This window comes from Oncorhynchus nerka, linkage group LG4 (assembly GCF_034236695.1).
Source record: "Oncorhynchus nerka isolate Pitt River linkage group LG4, Oner_Uvic_2.0, whole genome shotgun sequence".
Classification (NCBI taxonomy): domain Eukaryota; kingdom Metazoa; phylum Chordata; class Actinopteri; order Salmoniformes; family Salmonidae; genus Oncorhynchus; species Oncorhynchus nerka.
Window position 1 is genome coordinate 73,786,394 of NC_088399.1, and position 22,661 is coordinate 73,809,054.

Below are 22,661 nucleotides of genomic sequence, written 5' to 3' on the forward strand. Positions count from 1 at the left end.
TAACCAACCCCCTCCACACCTGGAAGGAGAAAGCCTGAGGAACACTCATTCTCTGTGGCCACTCACTGCCTGGCAAGAGTCAAAGAATAGCCCAGCGTCTGTCTGGTTGGCCGGCTGGCTGTCGGCATCTTAGATAACATCCAAAAACACCCTGCTATTCCTTAATACAAAAAAAGTATATCAAAAATAAATAACAAACAACCATAGACGTCTTCTACTCCTTCTGGAGGTTTTCGCTCTCTGTATGTTCTGTCAGAGAGGGATGGAGAAAGGCAGGAGGGATAGAGGGGAGTGGGAGGAGGTGGTGAAGGGAGGATGGAGAGAGGAAGGTGGTGTAGAGGGAGGTGGTGTAGAGTGCTGTGGCGGTGAGTCTGGGTTAATGAGTTTTTCTGTTAGCGCGTCTAAAGCAGAGTGCCCAGAAGTACGCTGGCCTGAGGACCCTGCTGCTGGAAGTACTCAGGGATTAAGCCAGCTTTTTCTGATTTCCTCTCGCCGCGTCCGCTCCAGTCGAGGAGCTTCAATGCTGCATTTATCTTCAAATGCGAGGGCAGCTGCTGAAAGGGCCCTGCTTTGCATTTTTAATGCTTTTAGCAGGGCACCCTAGCGCTGGCACCGCTCTAAAGCCCTGTTTCAATTTATCAGGGCTGGCTAATCGACCTCCCGCTGGCCCCTGCATGGGGACAAGTGTTGGAGTGTGTGTATGTGTGTGCGGGGCCACAGGGGTAAGATGGCCCACTGCCACTCTGTGGTGCAGCTCAGCCTCCTCTGGCCCTTGTTCAGGACCTGCTGACTGAGTACACTGCCTACTGCAGGGTAGTGCCCTCTTCTAACTCAACATGTGCCCTCAAGGTCACAGAGTGTGGAGGATATCTGTTAGACATCCTACACACCGCCTGACAGCTATACTCCATAACGCATCACTACTTTCAACACTCATTGAATGATTACATCTCAGAACCATCAGTTCCCGGACCCAAACTGTAACTAATTTTCAAGGAAGATTGGTATTTGCTTCTTCTAGTAGAATCTACTGCCAAGATGTCTAATTATTATCTCGAAAAAGAATAATTGCAGACCAAAACCATCCTGCATTTTCAAGGCTTGGTTGTCATTGCTTCTTCTTCTAGAATCTTCTGTGTGACAGTGTGTGTAATGGGGTGGTGATTAAACATGGCCCTGCTGCAACACCCCTCCATGATTACACAGGAACATCCTGTATGAACATATGCCATTAGTCTAGTGAGAATGATGATGAGAATGAAGTTACTACATCTAGTTACTGCTGGGTCCTCTGCTCCGTTAACTTCTCTAATCCTGCATGGTGCTGTGACATGATTCATGGCTGTTAAAGATGCAATGATGTACTTAATTAAAAGATTGATTTAGCTCAGTCGTACAAACTGCCCCCAGTTTTAATTTCCTCACCTGAACAGAGACCTTGATTAGGTATGCTGTGTGTGTGTGTGTGTGTTTGCACACTTTACCTTATATCTTATTTATTTTTAACCTTAGTCTGCATTGCACTGAACTCCGCATTGGATGTGTTGATCTTTCCCTGGCCAATCATAGATTACCTTAATGGAGTCAACCACTATAGAAACCAAACAGTTAAATAAACTCATACTCTGGGCCCTTTGTAAGGTGGTGCCACCCGCTCACCCGTCGCAGGCAGGCAGAAGTGGCTTAGAAGGGAGCGAGGAAGAAAGAGAGGGAGGGAGCTAGTGGAAGGAGGGAGGGCTGAAGTGAAGGAGCCAAGTAGCTGTGGGTCTAGCATTTAGCAGTTAGCATTTCTAATGATACGCGCTCCATCTGCCAAGTGGTGGCAGAGGAGCCAAAGGCAACAGATGGAATTGTTTTCACAATCTGTTTAAATATGTTGTTGATTTTTCTTCCTCCTTTAAAAAAAAACATACAACCCGGCTCCATCATTCGTTCGCTCGTGTCAGGAACAACAAGGAGATGTTTGATTCCCCCCTATGTTAATATTCCAACTTCCTCTTACATGATTGTAGATTGGAAATAGTTCCGTCCATTTGGATCAGTTTGAATCTGATGGCGGACCTGAAACAATGAGCCAGCGGGGGTGTTTGGGGATGAACACCAGAGGAAGTGTGTGTTTGGATCCACCAGCTCTAGTTTACTGGCATGTCCACTAGCAATCCTGTTTAGTAGAGCAGCGTTACCTATGTGTGCTGAATGGCCAGCCAGTAGCCTGTGAGTCTGGCCTGTTATGATCTATATCTGTTGGGCTCTATTAGTCTGGCCTGGGCTATCTGTTGGCTCTATTAGTCTAGCCTGGGCTATCTGTTGGCTCTATTAGTCTGGCCTGGGCTATCTGTTGGGCTCTGTTGGTCTGAACTGGTATATCTATCTGTTAGTCTGGCCTGGCCTATCTATCTGTTTGGCTCTGTTAGTCTGGCCTGGGCTATCTGTTTGGCTCTGTTAGTTTGGCCTGGGCTATCTATCTGTTTGGCTCTGTTAGTTTGGCCTGGGCTATCTATCTGTTTGGCTCTGTTAGTCTGGCCTGGACTATCTGTTGGGCTCTGTTAGTCTGGCCTGGGCTATCTATCTGTTTGGCTCTGTTAGTCTGGCCCGGGCTATCTGTTGGGCTCTGTTAGTCTGGCCTGGGCTATCTATCTGTTTGGCTCTGTTAGTCTGGCCCGGGCTATCTGTTGGGCTCTATTAGTCTGACAAATCTGTTGGGTTCAGTTAGTCAGGCCTGGTATATCTGTTGGGCTCTGTTAATCTGGCCTGATATACACATCCTATGATGGAGTACATTTAACCCCAGGTATAGGTTAACAGATTACTGTCTGTTTCTCCAAATCAGGATTATATAGTAGATGGCTACCCCAGAAATATCAACCCAATCAACCCCTAAACTAGCAAAGTGGAGGCATTTAAAACCCAGGATTAATGCCTTTATCTACTTCCCGAGTCAGATGACCTTCTGGATACAATGTGTATGTCTCTGTGTCCAGTATGAAGGAAGTTAGAGGTCATTTCACAAACAAATGCTAACTAGCATTAGCACAATGACTGAAAGTCTATGGGTATCTACTAGCATGCTTTTAGCAATTATACGGGCTTGTGTAAACAAAATAATATTTTTTTATAATAATACAGTGCCTTCAGAAAGTATTCACACCCCTTGACTTTGTCCACATTTTGTTGTGTTACAGCCCGAATTTAAAATGGATTACATTTGGATTTTGTGTCACTAATCTACACACAACACCCCATAATGTCAAAGTGGAATTATGTTTTTATAATTTTTTACAAATTCATTAAAAAAAGTAAAGCTGAAATGTCTTAAGTAAATAAATATTCAAACCCTTTGTTATGACAAGCCTAATGAACTTCAGGAGTAAAAATGTGCTTAACAAATCACATAATAAGTTGCATGGGGTAACAGTGTTTAACATGATTACTTAATGACTACCCCATCTCTGTACCGCGCAAATACAAATGTAAGGTCCTTCTGTCGAGCAGTGAACTTCAAGCACAGATCCAATGACAAAGACCAGGGAGGTTTTACATGCCTCACAAGGAACATGGGTAAAAAAGAAACTCTAATAAAAAAGCAGACATTGAATACCTGGTTCAGTCTGCTTTCCAATAGACACTGGGAGACAAATCCACCATTCAGCAGGACTATAACCTAAAACGCAAGGCCAAATATACACTGTTACTTACTTACCAAGACGACATTGAATGTTTCCTAGTGGCTTATTTATTTACAGTTTTGACTTAAATTGGCTTGAAAATATATGGCAAGACTAGAAAATGTCTAGCAATGATCAACAACCAACTTGACAGAGCTTGAAGAATTAAAAAAATATTCTACCATCTAGGTTTGCACAGCTCTTAGAGACACACCCAGAAAGACTCACAGCTGTAATCGCTGCCAAAGATGATTCTAACATGTATTGACTCAGGGGGTTGAATACTTATCTAATCAAACTATATTAGTGTTTTATTTTCCATTAATAATTAATAAAAAATAAAACAGTATTTGACAGAGTATTTTCTCTCGATCGTTGACAAAAAATGACAATTAAATCTATTTTAATTACACTTTGTAACAACAAAATGTGTAAAAAGTGAAGGGGTGTGAATACTTCCTTAAGGCACTGTAAATAATAATATATATATTTTTAAAGTGTGTGTTATTACACACCGTGCCCCTCACATCTCGTTTCTTGGGCTCTGGGGACATCTCCTGAGGGATGAATTTGATTGGTCCTTTAATCTGTCTCCGAGACCTTTTGGTGCCGTCGGGCAGGGTCTCCATGGCAATGTCGGCATCATCGCTACTGGCCTGGTCACACTCGGAACATTGCCTGAGGAGATGGAGGGAGGTAGAGAGATAGGAGGGAGGGAGAGATAAAAAGAAAGGGAGAGAGAGAGTAAGAAATAGATGTTTCAGGGCCCAGAAACTGTTCTCTCCTCTATGCAGGGGTATTGATTTTACTATCTGTGAACATCTTATGCATGGAAAATAGGTTTGGGAAGCCTTTCTCTCTGATTACTATCCATGTCTGAACAACAGAACCTATATGCTGCTAATTATTTTGGGGAGAAAAAAAACAAACACTGACACTAAGACTTTGTTCTGTAATGTCTGTGTTGAAATTTACCAAAAAAATACTGGTTTCCCAAAGCACTGAAATCTGAGCCTCGAGGTCCGACACTGGATTTGAGGAAAGGGGTTTCTGCTGACCCAGGCAAAGCGTAAGACTGTGACATGGGTTTCTATCAGTATTATAAGTTAGACAAAGTGAACTTGTGGATCCTGTATGTGTTTCTGATTCTGACTGAGAAACCCTGTCTGCACCTTCCTTTCTGCCTCTGTGAGATTCCTGCCGTGCAGATCCTGACAATAAGGTAGGCTATGACTTGGCCTCAGCTCCACACAATTTCATCCATCCAAATGCTTTCTAATTTCTGCCCGCTGGAGCAGAACGCCACCACCCTCTCTTTTTCATGGTTAAATGAATTACTCCCAATCACAGACATGAGGAACGTGCAGGTTGAGGTGCCACAGAAACAAACAATACACACACGTCTAAGACGTGCATACGCGCACACACACACACACACACACACACACACACACACACACACATATATATATGCAAACGCATGTACACACACTACAATCCCCCATCATCCTTCACTTCGGAAGTAAAAAGATTAGACTAGCTGCTCTATGGAGATAACTCACTGTGGAAGTATCTCACTAAGCGACAGAGATGGAATACTATTGAAACTATTGAGACAGATACACAAAAGAGCTCCTCTATCTATCTATCCAGATAAGGACATCTAGCTCTGTGTGAAGTGGGACATTTCCACCATCTCTGCATTCTCTATCTGATAAATCTACTGCCACTGAGTAAGCTGAAATGTCACACTAAATATAAATAAATAAATGGTGGACATTAATGCATCTCCTACTACAAGTTATTATAAAACGGGTTGTTTGGATCCTGATTGGTTGATATACGGGAGTTGTGGGACAACCTTCGCAAAATACCATGACGTGTTAATCTCATCAATCCACTGTCCCGCAGCCCAGGCAGGAAATTCCTAAACTTCATCTCCCTCGGGGGAAGAAAGCGTCTACACATTATTTTCCCATGCTACTAATTGGTTTGCAACAGTTGGGGAAACTAAGAATTCACCATGGAAACCGTAAACACACAGAATTCCATTAATTCATTAACAAACGCAGAGCAGCCTGTGTCGGCCTATTTGATATATTGAAGTTCTTGTCTCTCATCATCATTGAATCTCTGCTAGCTAGCTACATGCCAATGATTTCTTTAGCATTTAACATTACATTTACATTTAAGTCATTTAGCAGACGCTCTTATCCAGAGCGACTTACAAATTGGGCGTAGCATCATCGGATGAACAGCATGCAAAAGTTATCCAATGCGGGCCTGGAGGCATGGGAAATAATGGCTGTGAGTGGCCATCGATGTGAGAGCTCACTCAAGAGTTATTGGCAGCCTCTAACATGGAGAACAGAAAGTGCTGGAGTGCCATTTTAGCTGGCCAAAGAAGAGGCAAGCACTGGCTGTCACCAACCAGCGCCAGGTCCACGGACAGTCCTTCCATCGAAGTCACTATTAACATCACCAACTAGCTTGGTTAGTTGGGACTCACCAACCATGATAGTTGTTGCCTACGTAGGACTATTGGATATTTTTTAAATCATTATTTATTGAAGTTCTTGTGTCATCATCATTGAATCTCTGCTAGCTAGCTACAAGCCAATGATTTGTTTAGCGTAGCCACATCAAATGAATAGAATGATTAGAACTAATGACTGGGTCAAACATGAGAAAAGATCTAACGACCAGCCCGCTTCGGTAGCAACTTCAGAATGCAAAAACAAATGTATTCGTTAAAATAATGTTTTTAATGAAAACATTTCATTAATATCTGTATAAATATGTTGACAAGTGTTTTATAAAAGCAATAAGGGCCCTCTAACCGGGAGATTATTGTGCGATAACTCCCTCCTAAGGGCTGTTCACAGCTCTTGGCTTCACCTCGGTCCTAAGAACTGCCCTAAATCGGGAATTATCACACAATAATCCCCGGGTTCTCATGCCTTATTGCTTAAATGACATGTTTTTATACAACAATGGTAAAACAATGTCATACCAGATTTACAGTGCAGAATGTCATTGCGATGGGTTGTGTGTTTGTGCTATGGACAGCACTTGATCCAACTTTGGCAACTCTTGTACCACCGAGTCCTCTAGCACCCATTCACATGTTCTCTCTCTCTCTTCCCCATCTCCCCCCCTCTTCTTCTTCACCATCTACCTCCCCCTCTGTTTCTTCCCCATCCACTTCCCCCAGTCCCTCTCTTATTCTTCCCCATCCACTTCCCCCAGTCCCTCTCTTTCTTCCCCATCCACTTCCCCCAGTCCCTCTCTTTCTTCCCCATCCACTTCCCCCAGTCCCTCTCTTTCTTCCCCATCCACTTCCCCCAGTCCCTCTCTTTCTTCCCCATCCACTTCCCCCAGTCCCTCTCTTCTTCTTCCCCATCCACTTCCCCCAGTCCCTCTCTTTCTTCCCCATCCACTTCCCCCAGTCCCTCTCTTTCTTCCCCATCCACTTCCCCCAGTCCCTCTCTTTCTTCCCCATCCACTTCCCCCAGTCCCTCTCTTCTTCTTCCCCATCCACTTCCCCCAGTCCATCTCTTTCTTCCCCATCCACTTCCCCCAGTCCCTCTCTTTCTTCCCCATCCACTTCCCCCAGTCCCTCTCTTTCTTCCCCATCCACTTCCCCCAGTCCCTCTCTTTCTTCCCCATCCACTTCTCCCAGTCCCTCTCTTTCTTCCCCATCCACTTCCCCCAGTCCCTCTCTTTCTTCCCCATCCACTTCCCCCAGTCCCTCTCTTTCTTCCCCATCCACTTCCCCCAGTCCTTCTCTTTCTTCCCCATCCACTTCCCCCAGTCCCTCTCTTTCTTCCCCATCCACTTCCCCCAGTCCCTCTCTTTCTTCCCCATCCACTTCCCCCAGTCCCTCTCTTTCTTCCCCATCCACTTCCCCCAGTCCCTCTCTTTCTTCCCCATCCACTTCTCCCAGTCCCTCTCTTTCTTCCCCATCCACTTCCCCCAGTCCCTCTCTTTCTTCCCCATCCACTTCCCCCAGTCCCTCTCTTTCTTCCCCATCCACTTCCCCCAGTCCCTCTCTTTCTTCCCCATCCACTTCCCCCAGTCCCTCTCTTTCTTCCCCATCCACTTCCCCAGTCCCTCTCTTTCTTCCCCATCTCCCCCTCTTCTTCTTCCCCATCTACCTCCCCAGTCCCTCTCTTTCTTCCCCACCCACTTCTCCCAGTCCCTCTCTTTCTTCCCCATCCACTTCCCCCAGTCCCTCTCTTTCTTCCCCATCTCCCCCCTCTTCTTCTTCCCCATCTACCTCCCCCAGTCCCTCTCTTTCTTCCCCATCCACTTCCCCCAGTCCCTCTCTTTCTTCCCCATCCACTTCCCCCAGTCCCTCTCTTTCTTCCCCATCCACTTCCCCCAGTCCCTCTCTTCTTCTTCCCCAGCCACTTCCCCCAGTCCCTCTCTTTCTTCCCCATCCACTTCCCCCAGTCCCTCTCTTTCTTCCCCATCCACTTCCCCCAGTCCCTCTCTTTCTTCCCCATCCACTTCCCCCAGTCCCTCTCTTCTTCTTCCCCACCCACTTCCCCCAGTCCCTCTCTTTCTTCCCCATCCACTTCCCCCAGTCCCTCTCTTTCTTCCCCATCCACTTCCCCCAGTCCCTCTCTTTCTTCCCCATCCACTTCCCCCAGTCCCTCTCTTTCTTCCCCATCCACTTCCCCCAGTCCCTCTCTTCTTCTTCCCCATCCACTTCCCCCAGTCCTCTCTTTCTTCCCCATCCACTTCCCCCAGTCCCTCTCTTTCTTCCCCATCCACTTCCCCCAGTCCCTCTCTTTCTTCCCCATCCACTTCCCCCAGTCACTCTCTTTCTTCCCCATCCACTTCCCCCAGTCCCTCTCTTTCTTCCCCATCCACTTCCCCCAGTCCCTCTCTTTCTTCCCCATCCACTTCTCCCAGTCCCTCTCTTTCTTCCCCATCCACTTCCCCCAGTCCCTCTCTTTCTTCCCCATCCACTTCCCCCAGTCCCTCTCTTTCTTCCCCATCCACTTCCCCCAGTCCCTCTCTTTCTTCCCCATCCACTTCCCCCAGTCCCTCTCTTTCTTCCCCATCCACTTCCCCCAGTCCCTCTCTTTCTTCCCCATCTCCCCCTCTTCTTCTTCCCCATCTACCTCCCCCAGTCCCTCTCTTTCTTCCCCATCGACTTCCCCCAGTCCCTCTCTTTCTTCCCCATCCACTTCCCCCAGTCCCTCTCTTTCTTCCCCATCTCCCCCTCTTCTTCTTCCCCATCTACCTCCCCCAGTCCCTCTCTTTCTTCCCCATCCACTTCCCCAGTCCCTCTCTTTCTTCCCCATCCACTTCCCCCAGTCCCTCTCTTTCTTCCCCATCCACTTCCCCCAGTCCCTCTCTTCTTCTTCCCCATCCACTTCCCCCAGTCCCTCTCTTTCTTCCCCATCCACTTCCCCCAGTCCCTCTCTTTCTTCCCCATCCACTTCCCCCAGTCCCTCTCTTTCTTCCCCATCAACTTCCCCCAGTCACTCTCTTTCTTCCCCATCCACTTCCCCCAGTCCCTCTCTTTCTTCCCCATCCACTTCCCCCAGTCCCTCTCTTTCTTCCCCATCCACTTCCCCCAGTCCCTCTCTTTCTTCCCCATCCACTTCCCCCAGTCCCTCTCTTTCTTCCCCATCCACTTCCCCCAGTCCCTCTCTTTCTTCCCCATTCACTTCCCCCAGTCCCTCTCTTTCTTCCCCATCCACTTCCCCCAGTCCCTCTCTTTCTTCCCCATCCACTTCCCCCAGTCCCTCTCTTTCTTCCCCATCCACTTCCCCCAGTCCCTCTCTTTCTTCCCCATCTCCCCCTCTTCTTCTTCCCCATCTACCTCCCCAGTCCCTCTCTTTCTTCCCCATCCACTTCCCCCAGTCCCTCTCTTTCTTCCCCATCCACTTCCCCCAGTCCCTCTCTTTCTTCCCCATCCACTTCCCCCAGTCCCTCTCTTTCTTCCCCATCTAGCTCCCTCAGTCTCTCCCTCCCTCACCAGTAGCTGTTCTTGGTCTTCTTGGGCATGCGTGTCAGCGGAGGCTCCAGACAGCCCAGATGGTAGTAGAGCTTGCAGGTGTCACACAGGAGCAGGAGATGCTGGTCCTGGTTTTTCTTACAGATCCCACAGCTAAATAGGAACACACACACATTCAGTACCAGTCAAAAGTGTTAATTTTTATTTATTTAAAAAATATATATTTTAGATTCTTCAAAGTAACCATCCTTTGCCTTGATGACAGTTTTGCACACTCTTGGCATTCTCTCAACCAGCTTCATGAGGTAATCACCTGGAATGCATTTCAATTAACATGTGTGCCTTGTTAAAAGTTAATTTGTGGAATTTCTTTCCTTCTTAATGTGTTTGAGTCAATCAGTTGTGTTGTGACAAGGTAGGAGTGGTATACAGAAGATAGCCCTATTTGGTAAAATACCAAGTCCATATTATGGCATGAACAGCTCAAATAAGCAAAGAGAAACGACAGTCCATCATTACCTTAAGACATGAATGTAAGCCAATCTGGAAAGTGCAGTCGCAAAAACCATCAAGCTCTATAATGAAACTGGCTCTCATGAGGACCGCCACAGGAAAGGAAGACCCAGAGTTACCTCTGCTGCAGAAGATAAGTTCATTAGAGTTAACTGCACCTCAGATTGCAGCCCAAATAAATGCTTCACAGAGTTCAAGTAACAGACACATCTCAACATCAACTGTTCAGAGACTGCATGAATCAGGCCTTCATGGTAGAATTGCTGCAAAGAAACCACTACTAAAGGACATCAATAAGAAGAAGATACTTTCTTGGGGCAGGAAACACGAGCAATGGACAGTAGACCAGTGGAAATCGGTCCTTTGGTCTGATGAGTCAAAATTTGAGATTTTAGGTTCCAAACGCCGTGTCTTTTTGAGACGTAGAGTAGGTGAATGGATGATCTCTGCATGTGTGGTTCCCACCGTGAAGTACAGTATGGAGGACAAGGTGTGATGGTGCTTTTCTGGTGACATTGCCTGAGATTTATTTAGAATTCAAGGCACACTTAACCAGCATGGCTACCACAGCATTCTGCAGTGATAAGCCATACCATCTGGTTTTCGCTTAGTGGGACTATCATTTGTTTTTCAACAGGACAATGACCCAACACACCTCCAGGCTGTGTAAGGGCTATTTGACCAAGAAGGCCTCCACAATCATCCGACCTCAACCCAATTGAGATGGTTTGGGATGAGTTGGGCCACAGAGTGAAGGAAAAGCAGCCAAGAAGTGCTCAGCATATGTGGGAACTCCTTCAAGACTGTTGGAAAAGCATTCCTCATGAAGCTGTTTGAGAGAATGCCAAGAGTGTGCAAAGCTGTCATCAAGGGTGGCTACTTTGAAGAATGCAAAATCTCAATTTGATTTGTTTAACACTTTTTTGGTTATTACATGACTCCATATGTGTTTATGTCTTCACTATTATTCTACAATGTAGAAAATAGTCTAAATAAATAAATCCCTTGAGTGAGTATCTGTGTCCAAACTGTCTAGTACAGTACATACAGGAAATACATCGAAATCAACTCTAAGTGGATAGTTCTCAGATGAGAAGCTAGATATAAAGAGCATATAAAGAAAACAGGTATGATAATACATACTCCTTAGGAATAGTGATGGTTGTAGAGTGTTGGAGTGCCCCAGGGTTGAATACTGGGACCTCTCTGATTGCCCAGCCACTCAATATGAGACTTTTACTTGTTTGTAATGCCTGTTGTTTGAATGTTTGTTTGTTTACCTGTAGAGGACAGCTGGTAGGCTGGAGGACTTCCCAGGAGCTCCTCCCTCCTTCTTGCTGGGCTTCCTCTCTTTAGGGGCTTTCAGGACCGACGGGGAGTTCAGTTTCTGTCACGGAGAGAGACACGTCACACAATCAACTCATAGGAGTAGTGGAGACATCAGAGAGAAGCAGTGAAGGACAGAGAGGTCAAAGGTGTCCACAGAGAGGAGGGAGCGGGACAGAGGGATGGGGGAGAGAGAGCGAGAGAGAGAGAGAGTGGGAACCTATTGTTGGTCAGTAGACAGACAGACAGACAGACAGCACGACATATGTCGGATGTGGGTCTATTTCTCCCCAGCATCTCGTTGGCTGCATGGTGGCTACTGTCTGTCGCAGGTTAATTAGAAAACGGATCTGCTAGGGAGCTACTGGGGAACTGGTGGGCCACTAAACAGAAAGGCTTCTCACTTGGGCTGTTCTAATCTGAGCACGCTCAGTATGCCGCCGCCCACGGCTCCCAGGGACCGGTCCTATAGGGGGACCTAAGAGAGAGGGGCCAGGGCCACAGGACCCCAGGGTGTGTGTGTGTTTGTCTGGAGTGTGTTATCTACTAATTGTGGACCACAGTCTCCTGGTGCAATAGCTCAGTGAGTAAAAAATCCCACCACTACTGATAGAGGGAAGTCCCCTGTCAGTTAGAGTTAATATCAAAGAGATGTGTGTGTATGTGTGTGAAGGTATCTGCTAAAATAAGAATTGGAGACAGGGAGTGAGAACCAGCACAGCCTCAGGCCATCTGTCTGGTTCATACTGGGAGTCAGACAGGCTCTGAGGCAGTGGGGGACTGAGCGGCGAGCACACACACACACACACACTAACACAGCCTAAACACACACAGCACACACACAAATGGCACCCTGGGAAGGGTCAGCTGATTGGCACGCCTTCAAGGAAGAGTCTCGGTGTGCGACACACACGTGCACAGCATTTCAAATGGGATGCTTTACCTCTGTGCCAAACGGAACACTGCCTGGCAATGTTATGAAGTATCTCTATGGTTAAAAAGCTGTGACCGAGGTGTTTTAAGTTTCACAATGTCTTCACTTTTAGAGAGTACCTCTCTCTCCCTGAGGCGTCCCCCACAACGACAACACTGAGTCAGTGTCTGGGATGAGGGCTGCGGACAGCAGTCATTTCTGGTAATGTAAGGGATGGGACGGGCGGAAGCAGGGGAAATAGGAAATGAAAAGGGATCAGATAGATGACAAAGCAACTCGGGGACGTGACTGATGTAGCCACTTAAACCTTTCTACGTTTCTAATTATGGGATGTATGGAGGTCGTTGCAGATTCACGTGGTTCGTTCAGTCGTTCTTTCCTTCCAATCTTTCTTTCTTCACATCCTCTAGCTATATCGCTCCATCCATTTATCTGTAAGGCAGCCCCCATCGCACCCCTATCGCAAGCCACACTTTTAATCAAGCATCATGCATTCAGTTAGCCGCTTACGTAGATTTCTAAAGGGCTGATTACATATGCAGTCTACGGCAACTGTATGATTGTCTTATCTAGGACTACCCCCTAACCTTAGAGAGACTGGGTGTAACCAGAGGGGTGTCTGTGTACAGCTATAGCATCCTGTCAGAACACCAGCTCTCTGCAGGCCTCTCCGTCTCAGTTCTCATTCTCACCTAAACACAGCACAACACACACCTCACACACACGCAAACCTCGCACAGATACACACACACCTCGCACAAACACCTTACACACACACACCTCACACAAACCTTGTCGTTTCCATAGTGTCATGTGAGAGAGGCTGTCTGAGACTGCGTCAGTGTCAGTACATTACCCTGCTGTCTCCTCTCTCACAGCACAGAGCCTGTCTGGTTATTCATCTCTTCAGTGTCAGTACATTACCCTGCTGTCTCCCCTCTCACAGTACAGAGCCTGTCTGGTTATTCATCTCTTCATCTCTTCAGTGTCAGTACATTACCCTGCTGTCTCCTCTCTCACAGTACAGAGCCTGTCTGGTTATTCATCTCTTCAGTGTCAGTACATTACCCTGCTGTCGCCTCTCTCACAGTACAGAGCCTGTCTGGTTATTCATCTCTTCAGTGTCAGTACATTACCCTGCTGTCTCCCCTCTCACAGTACAGAACCTGTCTGGTTATTCATCTCTTCAGTGGCAGTACATTACCCTGCTGTCTCCTCTCTCACAGCACAGAGCCTGTCTGGTTATTCATCTCTTCAGTGTCAGTACATTACCCTGCTGTCTCCTCTCTCACAGTAAGAGCCTGTCTGGTTATTCATCTCTTCAGTGTCAGTACATTACCCTGCTGTCTCCTCTCTCACAGTACAGAACCTGTCTGGTTATTCATCTCTTCAGTGTCAGTACATTACCCTGCTGTCTCCTCTCTCACAGTACAGAACCTGTCTGGTTATTCATCTCTTCATATCTTCAGTGTCAGTACATTACCCTGCTGTCTTCTCTCTCACAGTACAGAGCCTGTCTGGTTATTCATCTCTTCAGTGTCAGTACATTACCCTGCTGTCTCCTCTCTCACAGCACAGAGCCTGTCTGGTTATTCATCTCTTCAGTGTCAGTACATTACCCTGCTGTCTCCCCTCTCACAGTACAGAACCTGTCTGGTTATTCATCTCTTCAGTGTCAGTACATTACCCTGCTGTCTCCTCTCTCACAGTACAGAACCTGTCTGGTTATTCATCTCTTCAGTGTCAGTACATTACCCTGCTGTCTCCTCTCTCACAGTACAGAGCCTGTCTGGTTATTCATCTCTTCAGTGTCAGTACATTACCCTGCTGTCTCCTCTCTCACAGTACAGAACCTGTCTAGTTATTCATCTCTTCAGTGTCAGTACATTACCCTGCTGTCTCCTCTCTCACAGTACAGAACCTGTCTGGTTATTCATCTCTTCATCTCTTCAGTGTCAGTACATTACCCTGCTGTCTCCTCTCTCACAGCACAGAGCCTGTCTGGTTATTCATCTCTTCAGTGTCAGTACATTACCCTGCTGTCTCCTCTCTCACAGTACAGAACCTGTCTGGTTATTCATCTCTTCAGTGTCAGTACATTACCCTGCTGTCTCCTCTCTCACAGTACAGAGCCTGTCTAGTTATTCATCTCTTCAGTGTCAGTACATTACCCTGCTGTCTCCTCTCTCACAGTACAGAACCTGTCTGGTTATTCATCTCTTCAGTGTCAGTGCATTACCCTGCTGTCTCCTCTCTCACAGTACAGAGCCTGTCTGGTTATTCATCTCTTCAGTGTCAGTACATTACCCTGCTGTCTCCTCTCTCACAGTACAGAGCCTGTCTGGTTATTCATCTCTTCAATGTCAGTACATTACCCTGCTGTCTCCTCTCTCACAGTACAGAGCCTGTCTAGTTATTCATCTCTTCAGTGTCAGTACATTACCCTGCTGTCTCCTCTCTCACAGTACAGAACCTGTCTGGTTATTCATCTCTTCAGTGTCAGTACATTAGCCTGCTGTCTCCTCTCTCACAGTACAGAACCTGTCTGGTTATTCATCTCTTCAGTGTCAGTACATTACCCTGCTGTCTCCTCTCTCACAGTACAGAACCTGTCTGGTTATTCATCTCTTCAGTGTCAGTACATTACCCTGCTGTCTCCTCTCTCACAGTACAGAACCTGTCTGGTTATTCATCTCTTCAGTGTCAGTACATTACCCTGCTGTCTCCTCTCTCACAGTACAGAGCCTGTCTAGTTATTCATCTCTTCAGTGTCAGTACATTACCCTGCTGTCTCCTCTCTCACAGTACAGAACCAGTCTGGTTATTCATCTCTTCAGTGTCAGTACATTACCCTGCTGTCTCCTCTCTCACAGTACAGAGCCTGTCTGGTTATTCATCTCTTCAGTGTCAGTACATTACCCTGCTGTCTCCTCTCTCACAGTACAGAACCTGTCTAGTTATTCATCTCTTCAGTGTCAGTACATTACCCTGCTGTCTCCTCTCTCACAGTACAGAACCTGTCTGGTTATTCATCTCTTCATCTCTTCAGTGTCAGTACATTACCCTGCTGTCTCCTCTCTCACAGCACAGAGCCTGTCTGGTTATTCATCTCTTCAGTGTCAGTACATTACCCTGCTGTCTCCTCTCTCACAGTACAGAACCTGTCTGGTTATTCATCTCTTCAGTGTCAGTACATTACCCTGCTGTCTCCTCTCTCACAGCACAGAGCCTGTCTGGTTATTCATCTCTTCAGTGTCAGTGCATTACCCTGCTGTCTCCTCTCTCACAGTACAGAACCTGTCTGGTTATTCATCTCTTCAGTGTCAGTACATTACCCTGCTGTCTCCTCTCTCACAGTACAGAGCCTGTCTGGTTATTCATCTCTTCAGTGTCAGTACATTACCCTGCTGTCTCCTCTCTCACAGTACAGAGCCTGTCTAGTTATTCATCTCTTCAGTGTCAGTACATTACCCTGCTGTCTCCTCTCTCACAGTACAGAGCCTGTCTGGTTATTCATCTCTTCAGTGTCAGTACATTACCCTGCTGTCTCCTCTCTCACAGTACAGAGCCTGTCTGGTTATTCATTCTCTTCAGTGTCAGTACATTACCCTGCTGTCTCCTCTCTCACAGTACAGAACCTGTCTGGTTATTCATCTCTTCATCTCTTCTGTCCCTGTTTATATCTGTATGTTTAAGTTCCAGTTATCACATAACATTGTTGACTTGGGCACCGTTTGAATTTCGATCATCTTGGATTCAGTCATTCCACACACTACCTGAGTCTGAATAATGTTTCACTGGCTGTTGCTTTGGACAGAATGTCTGAATAAAATATTGTTTAATGGCATTTCCAAACATTCTCTGTTACTTAAAAAAGTAAAAAGGTCTCACAGAGCAATTTCTGTAGAGCCGCATTTCGCACTCATTAAACGACCAATCACCCGTGGCGACGCACCTTGGCGATATGGTTGCCATGGCAAGTGGGAACGTGATAGAAAGCAAGTGGACCGTGTCTAACTTCATTTAGAGTGAAGCAGAGCCAGGTCTGGTCTGCCTTTATGGCAAATGACAGGTCAATCACTTAGTGTAAATGAAAGATGTTGTTTTTTACAGGAGCCCATTACGGGCTGCAGAATTACCCCACGGTAACTTTGTGGGTTGCTACGGCGGGTTGCTATGGCCAATCTAGATTCCTCTCAATCCCTCATCATCACCAGCTCCTGGGCATGTAGCAGGGAGACCTGTCCGGTTGGAGTTTAGTCCTCTGACTTTCTAACCAACGTTTCTGGTCTGCGTAGGCGTGATGAAACAACAAACGAAGGACCGGTGCTGGAGCTTGGTTTAGTGGGAGGGTTGCCAACTCACGAATAAACATTAAAAAAGAAAGATAGGAGGAGGAGAATGGATGAGGAGGAAAGGAGGATGAGAAAGTGGACACAGGAGGAAGAGGGAAGGAGGGGAGGAGGAGGAGGAGAAAGTGGTGTGATATTAACAGACCTGTCCTAGGATTCCTCCCAGCATGGTCCATATGACCTGGCCCTCACTCCTCAGAACACTGTTGAGATTCTGCAGGTCCTCCAGAGACTCACACAGCTACAGAAAGGGAGAGACAGACAGGTTATGTTGTGTGTATGTGTGAGTGTGAGAGAGAGATGCACACACATACCCTTGTACTCCCCCTTACATACTCATACAAAGAGAAACATCAAAGGACACACACACACACACACACACGCGCGTAAAAACACCTGTCATGTCTATATTTGAAGACAGACAATAGATAAGACGTGAAGCTCCTCAGAGAGATGAGAGGAGGTGAGTATTATTAACTGGATGTGAATCTCAAGTACTGTAATTCTCTGTATGTATGTCTCCTTCTGTCTCTTCCTCTCCATCTCTCTGTCTGTCTCTTCCTCCCCATCTCTCTGTCTGTCTCTTCCTCCCCATCTCTCTGTCTGTCTTCTTCTGTCTCTTCATCTCCCTGTCTGTCTGTCTCCTTCTGTCTCTTCCTCTCCATCTCTCTGTCTGTCTCCTTCTGTCTCTTCCTCTCCATCTCTCTGTCTGTCTCTTCCTCTCCATCTCTCTGTCTGTCTCTTCCTCTCCATCTCTCTGTCTGTCTCCTTCTGTCTCTTCCTCTTCATCTCTCTGTCTGTCTCTTCCTCTCCATCTCTCTGGCTGTCTCTTCCTCTCCATCTCTCTGTCTGTCTCTTCCTCTCCATCTCTCTGTCTGTCTGTCTCTTCCTCTCCATCTCTCTGTCTGTCTCTTCATCTCTCTGTCTGTCTGTCTCTTCCTCTCCATCTCTCTGTCTGTCTCTTCCTCTCCATCTCTCTGTCTGTCTCTTCCTCCCCATCTCTCTGTCTGTCTCCTTCTGTCTCTTCCTCTCCATCTCTCTGTCTGTCTCCTTCTGTCTCTTCCTCTCCATCTCTCTGTCTGTCTTCTTCTGTCTCTTCCTCTCCATCTCTCTGTCTGTCTCCTTCTGTCTCTTCCTCTCCATATCTCTGTCTGTCCGTCTGTCTCCTTCTGTCTCTTCCTCTCCATCTCTCTGTCTGTCTCTTCCTCTCCATCTCTCTGGCTGTCTCTTCCTCTCCATCTTTCTGTCTGTCTCTTCCTCTCCATCTCTCTGTCTGTCTGTCTCTTCCTCTCCATCTCTCTGTCTGTCTCTTCCTCTCCATCTCTCTGTCTGTCTCTTCCTCTCCATCTCTCTGTCTGTCTCTTCCTCCCCATCTCTCTGTCTGTCTCCTTCTGTCTCTTCCTCTCCATCTCTCTGTCTGTCTCCTTCTGTCTCTTCCTCTCCATCTCTCTGTCTGTCTCCTTCTGTCTCTTCCTCTCCATCTCTCTGTCTGTCTTCTTCTGTCTCTTCATCTCCATCTCCCTGTCTGTCTCCTTCTGTCTCTTCCTCTCCATCTCTCTGTCTGTCTCTTCCTCTCCATCTCTCTGTCTGTCTCATCCTCCCCATCTCTCTGTCTGTCTCCTTCTGTCTCTTCCTCTCCATCTCTCTGTCTGTCTCCTTCTGTCTCTTCCTCTCCATCTCTCTGTCTGTCTTCTTCTGTCTCTTCCTCTCCATCTCTCTGTCTGTCTCCTTCTGTCTCTTCCTCTCCATATCTCTGTCTGTCTGTCTCCTTCTGTCTCTTCCTCTCCATCTCTCTGTCTGTCTGTCTGTCTGTCTCCTTCTCTCCATCTCTCTGTCTGTCTCCTTCTGTCTCTTCCTCCCCCTCCATCTCTGTAATTCTCTGTCTGCCTGTCTCCTTCTGTCTCTTCCTCTCCAACTCTCTGTAATTCTGTCTTTCTCCTTTCGCTTCCTCCCCCTCCATCTCTCTGTAATTCCCTGTCTGTCTGTCTCCTTCGGTCTACATCTCTCTGTAACTCTCTGTCTCCTTCTCCCTCCATCTCTCTGTCTGTCTCCTGTCTCTTCCTCTCTATCTCTCTGTAAATCTCTGTCTGCCTGTCTCCTTCTGTCTCTTCCTCTCCATCTTTCTGTAATTCTGTCTGACTCCTTTCTCTTCCTCCCCCTCTTTCACCAACTCTCTGTAACTCTCTGTCTCCTTCTCTCTCTTCCTCCCCCTCTCTTTCTTCATTACTCTGTCTGGCTCCTTCCCTCTCTTCCTCCCCCTCTTTCTCCACCTCTCTCTGGACTTTACTAAATCAGCTCTGCCAGAGGAGGTGAAACGAAAACGTTCACTAACACCTCACATTATCTCCCAGAGATGACTGAGTCTACATCCTCCTCCAAAAACCCCCCCTTGTCAGGGACTTTATAGCTGTATCAGTAGCTAGACTTCTAATCTTAATTATCCTTCTCCACTTCTCCCTCTTTCCCTCTCTGTGTTTCTCCATCTCTCCCAGGGCCGCTGCTCCCTCTTTCCCTCTCTGTGTTTCTCCATCTCTCCCAGGGTCGCTTCTCCCTCTTTCCCTCTCTGTGTTTCTCCATCTCTCCCAGGGCCGCTTCTCCCTCTTTGTGTTTCTCCATCTCTCCCAGTGCCGCTTCTCCCTCTTTCTCTCTCTGTGTTTCTCCATCTCTCCCAGGGCCGCTTCTCCCTCTTTCCCTCTCTGTGTTTCTCCATCTCTCCCAGGGCTGCTTCTCCCTCTTTCCCTCTCTGTGTTTCTCCATTTCTCCCAGGGCCGCTTCTCCCTCTCTGTGTTTCTCCATCTCTCCCAGGGCCGCTTCTCCCTCTTTCCCTCTCTGTGTTTCTCCATCTCTCCCAGGGCCGCTTCTCCCTATTTCCCTCTCTGTGTTTCTCCATCTCTCCCAGGGCCGCTTCTCCCTCTTTCCCTCTCTGTGTTTCTCCATCTCTCCCAGGGCCGCTTCTCCCTCTTTCACCCTCTTTGTGTTTCTCCATCTCTCCCAGGGCCGCTTCTCCCTCTTTCCCTCTCTGTGTTTCTCCATCTCTCCCAGGGCCGCTTCTCCCTATTTCCCTCTCTGTGTTTCTCCATCTCTCCCAGGGCCGCTTCTCCATCTCTCCCAGGGCCGCTTCTCCCTCTTTCCCTCTCTGTGTTTCTCCATCTCTCCCAGGGCCGCTTCTCCCTATTTCCCTCTCTGTGTTTCTCCATCTCTCCCAGGGCCGCTTCTCCCTCTTTCCCTCTCTGTGTTTCTCCATCTCTCCCAGGGCCGCTTCTCTCTCTCTCCCTCTCTGTGTTTCTCCATCTCTCCCAGGGCCGCTTCTCCCTCTTTCCCTCTCTGTGTTTCTCAATCTCTCCCAGGGCCGCTTCTCCCTCTTTCCCTCTCTGTGTTTCTCCATCTCTCCCAGGGCCGCTTCTCCCTATTTCCCTCTCTGTGTTTCTCCATCTCTCCCAGGGCTGCTTCTCCCTCTTTCCCTCTCTGTGTTTCTCCATTTCTCCCAGGGCCGCTTCTCCCTCTCTGTGTTTCTCCATCTCTCCCAGGGCCGCTTCTCCCTCTTTCCCTCTCTGTGTTTCTCCATCTCTCCCAGGGCCGCTTCTCCCTATTTCCCTCTCTGTGTTTCTCCATCTCTCCCAGGGCCGCTTCTCCCTCTTTCCCTCTCTGTGTTTCTCCATCTCTCCCAGGGCCGCTTCTCCCTCTTTCACCCTCTCTGTGTTTCTCCATCTCTCCCAGGGCTGCTTCTCCCTCTTTCCCTCTCTGTGTTTCTCCATCTCTCCCAGGGCCGCTTCTCCCTATTTCCCTCTCTGTGTTTCTCCATCTCTCCCAGGGCCGCTTCTCCCTATTTCCCTCTCTGTGTTTCTCCATCTCTCCCAGGGCCGCTTCTCCATCTCTCCCAGGGCCGCTTCTCCCTCTTTCCCTCTCTGTGTTTCTCCATCTCTCCCAGGGCCGCTTCTCCCTATTTCCCTCTCTGTGTTTCTCCATCTCTCCCAGGGCCGCTTCTCCCTCTTTCCCTCTCTGTGTTTCTCCATCTCTCCCAGGGCCGCTTCTCTCTCTCTCCCTCTCTGTGTTTCTCCATCTCTCCCAGGGCCGCTTCTCCCTCTTTCCCTCTCTGTGTTTCTCCATCTCTCCCTCTTTCCCTCTCTGTGTTTCTCCATCTCTCCCAGGGCCGCTTCTCCCTCTTTCCCTCTCTGTGTTTCTCCATCTCTCCCAGGGCCGCTTCTCCCTATTTCCCTCTCTGTGTTTCTCCATCTCTCCCAGGGCCGCTTCTCCCTCTTTCCCTCTCTGTGTTTCTCCATCTCTCCCAGGGCCGCCTCTCCCTCTTTGTGTTTCTCCATCTCTCCCAGGGCCGCTTCTCCCTATTTCCCTCTCTGTGTTTCTCCATCTCTCCCAGGGCCGCTTCTCCCTCTTTGTGTTTCTCCATCTCTCCCAGGGCCGCTTCTCCCTCTTTCCCTCTGTGTTTCTCCATCTCTCCCAGGGCCACTTCTCCCTATTTCCCTCTCTGTGTTTCTCCATCTCTCCCAGGGACTCTTCTCCCTCTTTCCCTCTGTGTTTCTCCATCTCTCCCAGTGCCGCTTCTCCCTCTTTCCCTCTGTGTTTCTCCATCTCTCCCAGTGCCGCTTCTCCCTCTTTCCCTCTCTGTGTTTCTCCATCTCTCCCAGGGCCGCTTCTCCATCTTTCCCTCTCTGTGTTTCTCCATCTCTCCCAGGGCCGCTTCTCCCTCTTTCCCTCTCTGTGTTTCTCCATCTCTCCCAGGGCCGCTTCTCCCTCTTTCCCTCTCTGTGTTTCTCCATCTCTCCCAGGGCCGCTTCTCCCTATTTCCCTCTCTGTGTTTCTCCATCTCTCCCAGGGCCGCTTCTCCCTCTTTCCCTCTCTGTGTTTCTCCATCTCTCCCAGGGCCGCCTCTCCCTCTTTCCCTCTCTGTGTTTCTCCATCTCTCCCAGGGCCGCTTCTCCCTATTTCCCTCTCTGTGTTTCTCCATCTCTCCCAGGGCCGCTTCTCCCTCTTTCCCTCTCTGTGTTTCTCCATCTCTCCCAGGGCCGCTTCTCTCTCTTTCCCTCTCTGTGTTTCTCCATCTCTCCCAGGGCCGCTTCTCCCTCTTTCCCTCTCTGTGTTTCTCCATCTCTCCCAGGGCCGCTTCTCCCTCTTTGTGTTTCTCCATCTCTCCCAGGGCCGCTTCTCCCTCTTTCCCTCTGTGTTTCTCCATCTCTCCCAGGGCCGCTTCTCCCTATTGCCCTCTCTGTGTTTCTCCATCTCTCCCAGGGCCGCTTCTCTCTCTCTCTCCCTCTCTGTGTTTCTCCATCTCTCCCAGGGCCGCTTCTCCCTCTTTCCCTCTCTGTGTTTCTCAATCTCTCCCAGGGCCGCTTCTCCCTCTTTCCCTCTCTGTGTTTCTCCATCTCTCCCAGGGCCGCTTCTCCCTCTTTCCCTCTCTGTGTTTCTCCATCTCTCCCAGGGCCGCTTCTCCCTATTTCCCTCTCTGTGTTTCTCCATCTCTCCCAGGGCCACTTCTCCCTCTTTCCCTCTCTGTGTTTCTCCATCTCTCCCAGGGCCGCTTCTCCCTCTCTCCGTTTCTCCATCTCTCCCAGGGCCGCTTCTCCCTCTTTACCTCTCTGTGTTTCTCAATCTCTCCCAGGGCCGCTTCTCCCTCTTTCCTCTCTGTGTTTCTCCATCTCTCCCAGGGCCGCTTCTCCCTCTTTCCCTCTCTGTGTTTCTCCATCTCTCCCAGGGCCGCTTCTCCCTCTTTCCCTCTCTGTGTTTCTCCATCTCTCCCAGGGCCGCTTCTCCCTCTTTCCCTCTCTGTGTTTCTCCATCTCTCCCAGGGCCGCCTCTCCCTCTTTCCCTCTCTGTGTTTCTCCATCTCTCCCAGGGCCGCTTCTCCCTATTTCCCTCTCTGTGTTTCTCCATCTCTCCCAGGG

General features: G+C 48.3%; 1 protein-coding gene across 5 annotated transcripts in view; it reads right to left on the bottom strand.

Annotated features, from left to right (window-relative positions):
- The window catches only part of LOC115129042 (PHD finger protein 14-like), a 187,619-nt gene that overhangs the window by 99,968 nt on the left and 64,990 nt on the right, over positions 1-22,661 (bottom strand). For 2 of the 5 annotated variants that reach the window (XM_065017821.1, XM_065017825.1), the window contains exons 13-17: positions 16,910-17,005; positions 11,433-11,539; positions 9,661-9,792; positions 4,181-4,343; positions 3,599-3,661 (exon numbers count right to left, since the gene is read on the bottom strand). In XM_065017821.1, coding sequence (XP_064873893.1) covers positions 3,599-3,661; positions 4,181-4,343; positions 9,661-9,792; positions 11,433-11,539; positions 16,910-17,005 — 561 coding nt within the window. The remainder of the gene's footprint in view (positions 1-3,598; positions 3,662-4,180; positions 4,344-9,660; positions 9,793-11,432; positions 11,540-16,909; positions 17,006-22,661) is intronic. The other 3 variants (XM_065017822.1, XM_065017824.1, XM_065017823.1) reach the window with 3 other exon arrangements.